Below are 13,332 nucleotides of genomic sequence, written 5' to 3'. Positions count from 1 at the left end.
CTTCCACCTCTTCCACATCTTACCCTACCCCTCCTCCCCCCTGTTCTGTATCTGATGCTCCCCCTTCCTCTTCATTAACGGTATGGACCTCAAACATCCGGGGCCTTCGTTCAAACTTAACCAATCTCTCCATACAGGTTGCTTCTGTCAAACCAGACGTGATCTGCTTAACAGAAACTTTCCTCCTTTATGATGTCTCTGATTCCATAGTATCTCTCCCGGGCTACTCCCTCCTCCGGTATGATAGACCTGAGCCTCGTCCTGGAGGCGGGGTTGCTATCTTTATCAAAAACTCTCTTCCTCACTCGCCCTGCACTGCACTCTCTCCACCTCACCCCCAGGAATACCTCTGGCTACGGCTTCCCCTTCGCTCCCACCTCTTGTTCATATGTGTGTTGTACCGTCCACCAAACAGTGATGACTCCATCTACATCTCGCTGTCTGATGATATGGACCAACTTCTATCTAGTCATCCCAACTCTCTCTTCCTCATATGTGGTGATTTCAACTGTCATCATGCCAGTTGGCTGGGTGTGGGTACCTCTCTCACCAGCCATGGCTCCTCAGCAAAGGACTTCTGCGACTCACTGGGACTGACACAATCTGTCAATTTCCCGACCCGGATCTCAGTCAACGGAACATCTTCTCTTCTGGACTTGGTTATGACTAACTTCCCTGAAAATGTCTGCTGCTCTTCTTCTGCTCCGATCGGAACATCTGATCATGTCCTTGTTAAAGTGGACATCTCTCTGACCATCCTCAGGGAGCCTGCTCAGCGTCGACGAGTCTGGCATTTCACTCAGGCCAACTGGCACGGTCTTCAAGCAGCCATCAATCATCTGGACTGGTCTCCCATCTCTACCACCTCTGACATCAACTCATCCTGGGAATTCTTCCAAAGTAAATTGCTCTCTCTCATGCACAGATTTATCCCATCTCGTCTTCAGTTGTCATACCCTTCCTCCCGTCCATGGTACACGGAATCTTGTGGTGAGGCTGTTGCCCAGAAACAACTTGCCTTCGTCTCCTGGAAAGCAAATCCAACGGAAGGAAATCTCATTTCCTTTCACAAAGCCCGAAACAAGTGTGTGTCCACCCTCAGGAGAGCCAGGAAACAATATCTCTCCGTTCTCAAGACCGAACTCTCTTATCTGTCTCCCTCTTCCAAATCCTGGTGGCGTCTGGTCAAATCCGTTTCTGGTGTTTGTTCCCCCTCCATCCCCTCCCTTACCTCAAACGGCTACACAGCTGACTCCGCACGTGAAAAAGCTGAATGCCTCAACTCTGTGTTTGCCTCTAAATCTTGTGTCCCAAACCCATCCCTCTCTGTACCCACCATACCCAGTCGTACCCTGCTGCTCCTGGACTCCGTGTCCTTTCCTCCTGACAAGGTGGAAAAGTTTCTGTCAACCCTCGACTCTGATTCTGCAACTGGACCCGACGGCATCAGCCCACGGGTCCTAAAATCCTGCTCTGCTGCTCTATCTCACCCTCTCTCTGTTCTCTTCACCCTCTCTTTTGCTCAAGGTCAACTGCCATCTGCTTGGAAATCAGCCAACATCACCGCTTTGCACAAAAAAGGTGCAAAAACAGATCCTAGCAACTACAGACCAATCAGCCTTCTCCCAATTATCAGCAAAGTCATGGAATCCATCATTGCTTCTGATATGAAATCTTTCCTCTTCTCCAATGGCTTGATCTCTGATCATCAATTTGGTTTCAGACCAGGTCACTCTACTCTGGACATGCTGCTTCTGCTGTCTCAACAATGGATGGAGGTCCTCAATGCCAAACAGGAAATTAGAGCTGTCTCCCTCGACATATCATGTGCCTTCGACACGGTCTGGCACCCCGCTCTGCTCACCAAACTCTCCTCCTTTGGTATCCATGGAAATCTCCACGCATGGCTGGCGGACTTCCTCTCTAGTCGTCGTCAACGTGTGGCCCTGAATGGGTTTCTCTCATCTCCTCTTCCTGTTCAGGCTGGAGTTCCCCAAGGCAGTGTTCTGGGCCCCGTGCTTTTTCTGGTCTTCATCAATGATCTCTCTGACTCTCTCGAAAATCCTCTCTATCTCTTTGCTGATGACTCCACTCTCTGCCGCTCCATTCCTCTTCCCTCAGATCGGCAGTCTGCTGCCTCCTCACTCTCTGAAGACCTGGACAAAATCACAGACTGGTCAAACAAGTGGAACATGTCTTTCAATCCTGACAAATCTCACACTCTTACTATGTCTCTCCGAAAAGATCGACTGGACAACCCTCCCATCTACTTTCTCAACAATCCTCTCCAAGAAGTTCTGTCGCTCAAGATTTTGGGTCTCACTATCTGCCATGATCTTTCTTGGGAAAACCACATTTCCAAGCTGGCCTCCAAAGCCAGTCGCCGACTGGGCATCCTCCGTCGTGCGAAGTCCTTCCTCGGCACACCTGAGCTCCTCACCACATACAAGGCTTTCATCCGCAGCTCAATGGAATACTGTTCTCCCCTATGGGCCGGTGCTCCTGCCTCACACCTAGCTCGGCTTCACGCTGTTGAAACCAAAGCTTTCAGAATTATTGGAATCTCCCGCGATGAAGCTATCTCTGAGGGCCTTTCACTCACTCACCGCAGGCAGGTAGGTGGTCTTTCTGTCTTCTACCGACTCCTCTCCGGCCTTGCACCCCCAGCTCTCTCTGTGCTCTGTCCCCCAAATATTCCTACAGGTCGCACAAGATCTGCCAGCAACCCTCTGATGGTTAAACTGCCGAAATCTCGGCTCTCCGCTCACCTTCACTCTTTCATTCCTCTTTTCTCCCGCCTCTGGAACAAACTCCCTCACTCCCTTCAATCCCACTCCTCCCTCCAGGTCTTTAAAACAGCTGTTCACCACCATCTCTTATCTTCCCCCATCCAAAACCTTGATCTTTTCTACCCCCGCTAATTCACCCCAGATCCACCTTGTTTGAAATTCCAACTTCTTTCCTGGAAGTCCTGGCAGTGTCCATATGTTTTATACCTCTCCCACTGCCCCCTTCCCACGCCCCCCCCCTCCCCCCAAAGCCCTCGCCCTCTCTCAGATCTCTCGATGTCTCCATGTCTCTCGGTCCCTGCTCTCAAATGTTGTGTTTGTGTCCTTCCCCCTCTCTCCCCATCTTGTCTACCGCTCCCTATGTTATATGTTTTATGTGTCGGTTTGTCTTTCTGTGTGATTAATGTTCGCTCTTTCACGAGCCTCGATATTGTATACAAAAAAAAAAAAAAAAAAAAAAAAAGAGTTGTTTTTTTTGTTGTTTTTTTTGGGGGGGGTGGGGGTGGGGGTTACAACGTTAGACAAAGAGTAGATGTTCGGGGAAGTTTGGGGGAGAAGGGGAAAATAAAAAAACTGAGCAAAAACAGCGAAGGAAGGAACAAACTTCGACGGGGGGAAGCCTGAAGCCTGAGGCTGCAAGGCCGCACACGTACAGCAAACAGAAACAATTAATTTATGAAAGATAAACACCGAGAAACTTCCAAGGGGCACACTATAGGTTCACACACCGAAAGATAAATACAGTTTCGACAAAATACAATTGTGAACAATGACAATTTTGAAAACGTGGAGACCGTGTGGAGCTTCGAAAAACCGTGATGTCGTCTCCCAAAAGGCTGATAATCTGTGCGGCTGATAATCGCCAGCAAAAATAATTCTCAATGCTCTTCTTTGTATCTATTCAATCAATGCATGCTGTTGTTGTGTCAATGAGGAATGCCATACAGGACAGCAATATTCTAACATCGGTCGGATGTAAGAAGTGTACACAGTGATAAGATCTTCTTTCAGAATATGGAACTTCCTCAACGATCGAAGCATATACAGCTTTCTCGACGCTTTAAAAACTATGAGGTTTACATGATCTGCCCACTTGAGATCATTGCTGACAACAACTCCCAACAGCTTGACCTGCTGACTTTCCTCCAGTCTAACGTTGTTAAGTTGGATTAGCAGTGGTGGCAGCTGGCTGTGAGTAAACGACACTCGCATTATCTGGCACTTAACTGGGTTGAGCTTCATCTTGGAATCTGCACACCACTGTTCAAATTCTGAAAGGGCTGTTGATAGGGTAGATGGAGAGTCCATTTGACACAACTCTGCCAAAGTTAAGTCATCCACATATTTCCACCTGTTAATATCAGATAACTGGAGAGTGTCATTGATGAGGGCCAAGAAGATGAGTGGGCCCAGTCGCGTTCCTTGTGGGACTTCACCAGTTGTTGAGAAAGGCATAGAAAGTTCTCCCTTATAACGAACTTGCTGGATGCGGTTTGCGAGGAAGCTGCAGACCCACTGAATTAAGGAAGGTCTTGCTCCCATCACGTACAGTTTGTTGATGGCTACCGTGTGATCCACTGAGTCAAAGGCCTTCGAAAGGTCAGTCAAAACAATAGTTGAAATTGTACCAGGTCTGTCAGCTCCACCATACAGGAAATCCATCTGTTGTATGAGATAGTGGGTGGAGGACATACCTGCATGGTTCCCAAACTGTTGAGGGTCGATGTTAGCAGAAATGTCGGACATGAGCCATCGATACACGAATAGCTCCGCAAGCTTCGCGAAATGATCAGTTAATGCAATCGGTCTCAGTTTGTCCAGTGTCGGTGGTGATTGTTTAGGTAGAGGAACAACTATTGATTTCTTCCATTGACTGGGAACAACACCTTGTTTATGTGAGGCATTGATAATGTCACAGAGAGGAATGCTTAGTTCCAAGGCGAACTCTCGTATAAGTCTAAGAGAGATGCCATCTGGCCCACAACTCTTCCCCACTTTGGTCTTTAATAGTTCTTTATAGACCATCGTAGGTTGCACCATGGGAACATTATTTGGTGGAAAAGGAAAAAAAGCTGGAATATTGTCCTTGTGTAATGGGGATGTACTACTCATAATTGAAACAAAGTAAGAATTAATGGCGTTTGAAATTGTGTTTGAAATTGCAGATTATGGGTCTTTTCACTCTGATCCCTTGCCGGTGGGACTATTGAATCAGTCGGCCATTATGTTAATTAGTACCATGCTTCTCATCTCTATTTAATGGCTGAGCGACTGAGAAATGTGTGGTACTGTCTGGATACATGGTGATGATTGCCATAGCCAATTAACCCTTGACAGACGTTCCTGATTACAAAAATGTCCACAATGACCCAAATTCACCCCAAGAGCAGGTATAGTTAATTAAGACAAGAATGGTCACAGAGAGGAGATATACACAAAGCAATAATAATCAGTATTAATAAAAATTCTTAACCCGCTACTGACATACCCGGTCATGAAACTAATGACGAATGGGATTCCTTTGGAATTTAATTTATATTAATACATTAATATTGGCCCACATTCACACCACGGTAGAGCAAACAAAGGGAATCCACAAGGCAAAATAAATAAACGTACTCTTAGCAGAAACTCACAGGAGGTACCCGGCACAGTCCTGGCTTTCTCGGCAGGAAGAACGGCCCGGCCCATCGTGCTCTGTGCGGCTGATTCCAGAGGGGAGGGCATGGTTTTGGCATTGGTGGAGCATGGATCTGGTCGAACAGAGGTGGCAAAGGAATGCAGTTTATACCAGGTAGATTCCAGACGACTCCTTTCCTCCTGCCATCCCCCATCTTTTATCGCCTCTGGTTCATGTGTCACCTATGATGCACTGCTGCCCTCTCTCACTCACAATTGGTCCGTTGGCCTGGTCTGGGGGAGGTGCCCCTTTCATGACCCTTCTGTTCTGGTGATTCGGCTGGTAGCTACGGACATCAATCCGATGTATCCTGCCAAAACTAGTGCCGAAGGCCGAGCGAATACTTAAAATTAACATACATAGATTTCCAAAGGTGAGAACATAAAACAAATGCTCACAAGGATGGGGATTTTTAGACACAGACATTAGAAGGGGTGGATGTCATCTATCTATTACATAAAGCGACGCATATCGAATATCACAATTAATTATTTTGCGATTACTCTGAAGACATTCATAAAGGAGGTCACTAAACTACACGAAGCAATGTTAACCCATATAAGTCATTTCCACAATAATTATTTTTTGGTAAGATATTTACTGCCACATCTTATGATGCAGTGTATTTAGTTAAATACTTTTTTTATGGTTTAAGGAAAGCCAGGAAGTTAAAATGCATATTGCTGCTGATTGTGGGTACTGGGCTCAAAGTAAGAAAATAATCCTACATATCTATTTTTGGTTTTTAACATCCCACCCTCAAATGGAGAATCCATAATGACACGACAACAACCAAATGATTTGGTGATGAGTATTTTGGATTTATTGATTCATTGATTCATTGATTAGTTATTTAATTATTTGATTAATTCATTAATTAATTTCCAATAGTTACACATTTGGATGAAACGGTGGTGGTTTAGGTGTGCAACTCACCAATTTAATTGTTTCACGATTATTATTTATTTCTTTTAAATATTAATCACATTGATTTTCTTTCTCATCTGGGAAATATCTCAGGCACCTTTTCAGCTAGGAAGCTGATATTTGGACATGACAGTTACCAAGTGATTTGGCTGTAAAGGATATTTGTGATTGATTGATTAATCAATTAATCGATTAATTATTTATTGATTAATCAATTAATTTAAAAAAAATCCATTTTCAAAAAGTTAGATTCGGATGAAGCAGTGGTGGTTTAGGTATGCTATTAGCCAATTGCTTCAGAAATTAATTATTTTATGATTATTATTTATGTATTTAAATAATGCAATTAATCAATCAATTATTGTACATCGCTCCCTCCCTATTTCATCTCCATGTGCTGCACTGCGGTATTGCCGGGTGCTGGAGGCGCCCCGGAAATGTTGTGTGCTAAAGGATATGTTATTATCTTGCCAAAACGAAGTTTTTGCAAGATGTATTAGTCAGCTTGTATGTTTGTTTGTGGTTAATCATTTTTTTTTCACGTTTAGATCACTCTGTAGACCACAGTTATTATTGGAAACTCCTGTAACTTCGCATATCAGAGTCCTATAGAGATACCCTTCAGCACACAAAATTTTGAAGGTCAAGGTCAAAGGTCAAGGTCACTTTGTGGTCAATCATGGAGGTCGACGAAACACTAATTTTTTGAGTAACTTTGATCGGATCGTCTCCAAACTTCATGGGAATCTAGTATATGGTCCGGCGCTCAGCTGATTAGTTTTTGGTGGCGATCGGCCTTGACCTTCATGGTTAGCGCTGGAGGTCGAAAATTATTGACCCCAAGGTCAAATTTTGAAATCGTAGGTACCATATCGAGTAATACCTCATATGAATGCCCTTGATGAGTGCTTCCCAGATCTGTAAACAGTTTGACGCTATGACGTCATTTGATGACGTCATGACGAAAAAACGGAATTTTCACATTTTGGCAAGATACGGTTCACCCTGTGGGTGACATATTTTATTATCTTGCCAAAACGAAGTTTTTGCAAGATGTATTAGTCAGCTTGTATGTTTGTTTGTGGTTAATCATTTTTTTTTCACGTTTAGATCACTCTGTAGACCACAGTTATTATTGGAAACTCCTGTAACTTCGCATATCAGAGTCCTATAGAGATACCCTTCAGCACACAAAATTTTGAAGGTCAAGGTCAAAGGTCAAGGTCACTTTGCGGTCAATCATGGAGGTCAACGAAACCCTTATTTTTTGAGTAACTTTGATCGGATCGTCTCCAAACTTCATGGGAATCTAGTATATGGTCCGGTGCTCAGCTGATTAGTTTTTGGTGGCGATCGGCCTTGACCTTCATGGTTAGCGCTGGAGGTCGAAAATTATTGACCCCAAGGTCAAATTTTGAAATCGTAGGTACCATATCGAGTAATACCTCATATGAATGCCCTTGATGAGTGCTTCCCAGATCTGTAAACAGTTTGACGCTATGACGTCATTTGATGACGTCATGACGAAAAAACGGAATTTTCACATTTTGGAAGAGATACGGTTCACCCTGTGGGTGACATATGTTTATTTTTTTGTTTTTTTGTTTGTGGTTAATCATTTTTTTTCACGTTTAGATCACTCTGTAGACCACAGTTATTATTGGAAACTCCTGTAACTTCGCATATCAGAGTCCTATAGAGATACCCTTCAGCACACAAAATTTTGAAGGTCAAGGTCAAAGGTCAAGGTCACTTTGTGGTCAATCATGGAGGTCGACGAAACACTAATTTTTTGAGTAACTTTGATCGGATCGTCTCCAAACTTCATGGGAATCTAATATATGGTCCGGCGCTCAGCTGATTAGTTTTTGGTGGCGATCGGCCTTGACCTTCATGGTTAGCGCTGGAGGTCGAAAATTATTGACCCCAAGGTCAAATTTTGAAATCGTAGGTACCATATCGAGTAATACCTCATATGAATGCCCTTGATGAGTGCTTCCCAGATCTGTAAACAGTTTGACGCTATGACGTCATTTGATGACGTCATGACGAAAAAACGGAATTTTCACATTTTGGCAAGATACGGTTCACCCTGTGGGTGACATATTTTATTATCTTGCCAAAACGAAGTTTTTGCAAGATGTATTAGTCAGCTTGTATGTTTGTTTGTGGTTAATCATTTTTTTTTCACGTTTAGATCACTCTGTAGACCACAGTTATTATTGGAAACTCCTGTAACTTCGCATATCAGAGTCCTATAGAGATACCCTTCAGCACACAAAATTTTGAAGGTCAAGGTCAAAGGTCAAGGTCACTTTGCGGTCAATCATGGAGGTCAACGAAACCCTTATTTTTTGAGTAACTTTGATCGGATCGTCTCCAAACTTCATGGGAATCTAGTATATGGTCCGGCGCTCAGCTGATTAGTTTTTGGTGGCGATCGGCCTTGACCTTCATGGTTAGCGCTGGAGGTCGAAAATTATTGACCCCAAGGTCAAATTTTGAAATCGTAGGTACCATATCGAGTAATACCTCATATGAATGCCCTTGATGAGTGCTTCCCAGATCTGTAAACAGTTTGACGCTATGACGTCATTTGATGACGTCATGACGAAAAAACGGAATTTTCACATTTTGGCAAGATACGGTTCACCCTGTGGGTGACATATGTTTATTTTTTTGTTTTTTTGTTTGTGGTTAATCATTTTTTTTCACGTTTAGATCACTCTGTAGACCACAGTTATTATTGGAAACTCCTGTAACTTCGCATATCAGAGTCCTATAGAGATACCCTTCAGCACACAAAATTTTGAAGGTCAAGGTCAAAGGTCAAGGTCACTTTGTGGTCAATCATGGAGGTCGACGAAACACTAATTTTTTGAGTAACTTTGATCGGATCGTCTCCAAACTTCATGGAAATCTAGTATATGGTCCGGCGCTCAGCTGATTAGTTTTTGGTGGCGATCGGCCTTGACCTTCATGGTTAGCGCTGGAGGTCGAAAATTATTGACCCCAAGGTCAAATTTTGAAATCGTAGGTACCATATCGAGTAATACCTCATATGAATGCCCTTGATGAGTGCTTCCCAGATCTGTAAACAGTTTGACGCTATGACGTCATTTGATGACGTCATGACGAAAAAACGGAATTTTCACATTTTGGCAAGATACGGTTCACCCTGTGGGTGACATATTTTATTTTTTATCTTGCCAAAACGAAGTTTTTGCAAGATGTATTAGTCAGCTTGTATGTTTGTCTGTTTGTGGTTAATCATTTTTTTTCACGTTTAGATCACTCTGTAGACCACAGTTATTATTGTTGGAAACTCCTGTAACTTCGCATATCAGAGTCCTATAGAGATACCCTTCAGCACACAAAATTTTGAAGGTCAAGGTCAAAGGTCAAGGTCACTTTGTGGTCAATCATGGAGGTCGACGAAACACTAATTTTTTGAGTAACTTTGATCGGATCGTCTCCAAACTTCATGGGAATCTAGTATATGGTCCGGCGCTCAGCTGATTAGTTTTTGGTGGCGATCGGCCTTGACCTTCATGGTTAGCGCTGGAGGTCGAAAATTATTGACCCCAAGGTCAAATTTTGAAATCGTAGGTACCATATCGAGTAATACCTCATATGAATGCCCTTGATGAGTGCTTCCCAGATCTGTAAACAGTTTGACGCTATGACGTCATTTGATGACGTCATGACGAAAAAACGGAATTTTCATTTTGTTTTTTTGTTTGTGGTTAATCTTTTTTTTTCACGTTTAGATCACTCTGTAGACCACAGTTATTATTGGAAACTCCTGTAACTTCGCATATCAGAGTCCTATAGAGATACCCTTCAGCACACAAAATTTTGAAGGTCAAGGTCAAAGGTCAAGGTCACTTTGCGGTCAATCATGGAGGTCAACGAAACCCTTATTTTTTGAGTAACTTTGATCTTATCATCTCCAAACTTGGTGTGTATATAGGGTGTGGTATGGCGCTCAGCTGATTAGTTTTTGGTGTCGATCGGCCTTGACCTTCAAGGTCATTTTGAAGGTCATTCAATTTTGACCAAAAGGTAAAATTTTCAAGTTTCAGTTACCATATCGAGTAGTACCTCAAATTGAAGCCCTTGTTGAGTGCTTTCCAAACATATAACTAGTTTGACAATGTGACGTCATTTGACGGCGTTATGACGAAAAAACTGCACTTTTCATGTATATTGTATTGCTTTAGTTCGCATTGTTTAGGTCACTCTGTAGAGCACAGTTCCCTTTGGAAACTCTTGTAAGTTCGCATATCAGAGTCTTTTAGAGATACCCTTTAGCACAAAAAATTTTGAAGGTCAAGGTCAAAGGTCAAGGTCACTTTGTGGTCAATCATGGAGGTCGACGAAACACTAATTTTTTGAGTAACTTTGATCGGATCGTCTCCAAACTTCATGGGAATCTAGTATATGGTCCGGCGCTCAGCTGATTAGTTTTTGGTGGCGATCGGCCTTGACCTTCATGGTTAGCGCTGGAGGTCGAAAATTATTGACCCCAAGGTCAAATTTTGAAATCGTAGGTACCATATCGAGTAATACCTCATATGAATGCCCTTGATGAGTGCTTCCCAGATCTGTAAACAGTTTGACGCTATGACGTCATTTGATGACGTCATGACGAAAAAACGGAATTTTCACATTTTGGCAAGATACGGTTCACCCTGTGGGTGACATATGTTTATTTGTTTTTTTGTTTGTGGTTAATCATTTTTTTTCACGTTTAGGTCACTCTGTAGACCACAGTTATTATTGGAAACTCCTGTAACTTCGCATATCAGAGTCCTATAGAGATACCCTTCAGCACACAAAATTTTGAAGGTCAAGGTCAAAGGTCAAGGTCACTTTGTGGTCAATCATGGAGGTCGACGAAACACTAATTTTTTGAGTAACTTTGATCGGATCGTCTCCAAACTTCATGGGAAGCTAGTATATGGTCCGGCGCTCAGCTGATTAGTTTTTGGTGGCGATCGGCCTTGACCTTCATGGTTAGCGCTGGAGGTCGAAAATTATTGACCCCAAGGTCAAATTTTGAAATCGTAGGTACCATATCGAGTAATACTTCATATGAATGCCCTTGATGAGTGCTTCCCAGATCTGTAAACAGTTTGACGCTATGACGTCATTTGATGACGTCATGACGAAAAAACGGAATTTTCACATTTTGGCAAGATACGGTTCACCCTGTGGGTGACATATTTTTATCTTGCCAAAACGAAGTTTTTGCAAGATGTATTAGTCAGCTTGTATGTTTGTTTGTTTTTTTGTTTGTGGTTAATCATTTTTTTTCACGTTTAGATCACTCTGTAGACCACAGTTATTATTGGAAACTCCTGTAACTTCGCATATCAGAGTCCTATAGAGATACCCTTCAGCACACAAAATTTTGAAGGTCAAGGTCAAAGGTCAAGGTCACTTTGTGGTCAATCATGGAGGTCGACGAAACACTAATTTTTTGAGTAACTTTGATCGGATCGTCTCCAAACTTCATGGGAATCTAGTATATGGTCCGGCGCTCAGCTGATTAGTTTTTGGTGGCGATCGGCCTTGACCTTCATGGTTAGCGCTGGAGGTCGAAAATTATTGACCCCAAGGTCAAATTTTGAAATCGTAGGTACCATATCGAGTAATACCTCATATGAATGCCCTTGATGAGTGCTTCCCAGATCTGTAAACAGTTTGACGCTATGACGTCATTTGATGACGTCATGACGAAAAAACGGAATTTTCACATTTTGGCAAGATACGGTTCACCCTGTGGGTGACATATTTATTATTTATTTTGTTTTTTTGTTTGTGGTTAATCATTTTTTATTTATTTAGCATGGGGGTGGTGTAATTTGAATGTAGCTCTACTTGTTTGTGTTTTATTTAATCAGTCATGTATTGCTTTACTGCACTCCGTGTTACTATTATTACACCCTATTGTTGTCCAATACCAGAGGAGCACAAGGAGTGGAACAAAAAAAGATGGTGGATCATGAACTGCCAGAGGACATGGGCCAGGCTGTGACGAAGATTTTGTGTAAAGGATGGGAGAGCTCGATAGCCGAGTGCAAGTACAAGCTGGGCCGAAGTAACAAATGCCAGAGACAAGGTCGAGTCCATGTGCACTGCTATAAGGAAGAGCGTGGTGAGTTATTGTGCCTCTTTGGAGTATTATTCAACATGCCCATAACACTTACTGGTGAGAAAAAGCTGTTTATTATCCCTCATGGAAATGACTGACTTCCACAGGATGTAACAGCAGTGAGTTTGAGTGCACAAACAAGAAATGTGTGCTACGCAAAAATATGTGCAATGGCGATGACGATTGCGCAGATCGCAGTGACGAGATGTGCTGCCAGAGTAAGTTGAACAGAAGCAACATCATCCTCTTTCAACACTTACACCTGGAGGGTACTGTCACAGACCTGGTCATAATTGGACCAGGCCCCATGCAAACCTGTTGCAAGAATAACCGAGCGGAAATTTTATTTACGACGAGCGTTGCGATAGTGACTATCAATGTTTTCAAGCAGAAACACTTTGGAAGGAAGGAATTATGAGTCACCAAATTTAACATTTCTGAAACAGGCATAATCACAGTGTAAGTGCAATCCTTATGATAAGGTATACAATGGAAATCCATCATACAAAGATTAGTCTTGGAGAAGATATTTGCAAAAATGTTAATTAATAAATTTAAAAATCAATAAATAGCTGTTGCTGTTGTCAAAATAGGCATTATCATTTGAGTTGCTATGAATTCCATTTTGGCTGCTAAGGAACAAGTCACTTCTAATCACTCCTGAAATGAGCATTTTTGAAACTGCCTACTCTGACAGCTAAAAATTGCTATTTTCTGGTCGAAATATTGGCATAACATAGTCGTTCGGTTGCTATGGGGGCCATCTTGTTTGCTCT

General features: G+C 42.6%; 1 protein-coding gene across 1 annotated transcript in view; it reads left to right on the top strand.

Moving 5' to 3' along the window:
• LOC137425082 (complement factor I-like) overlaps nt 1-12,842 on the top strand; it is a gene marked incomplete at its 3' end in the record, with an annotated part of 66,507 nt that extends 53,665 nt beyond the window's left edge. Inside the window, exons 6-7 of the mRNA XM_078769289.1 lie at nt 12,369-12,559; nt 12,664-12,842. Of these exons, the coding sequence (XP_078625415.1) occupies nt 12,369-12,559; nt 12,664-12,842 (370 nt within the window). The remainder of the gene's footprint in view (nt 1-12,368; nt 12,560-12,663) is intronic.
• Nucleotides 12,843-13,332: the final 490 nt, after the last annotated feature.

Source organism: Myxine glutinosa, unplaced genomic scaffold (genome assembly GCF_964187855.1).
Source record: "Myxine glutinosa unplaced genomic scaffold, kmMyxGlut1.1 SCAFFOLD_1985, whole genome shotgun sequence".
NCBI classification, from domain to species: Eukaryota; Metazoa; Chordata; class Myxini; order Myxiniformes; family Myxinidae; genus Myxine; species Myxine glutinosa.
Note: the sequence above shows the minus strand (reverse complement) of the source record. Positions and strands in the feature narration are given on the sequence as shown.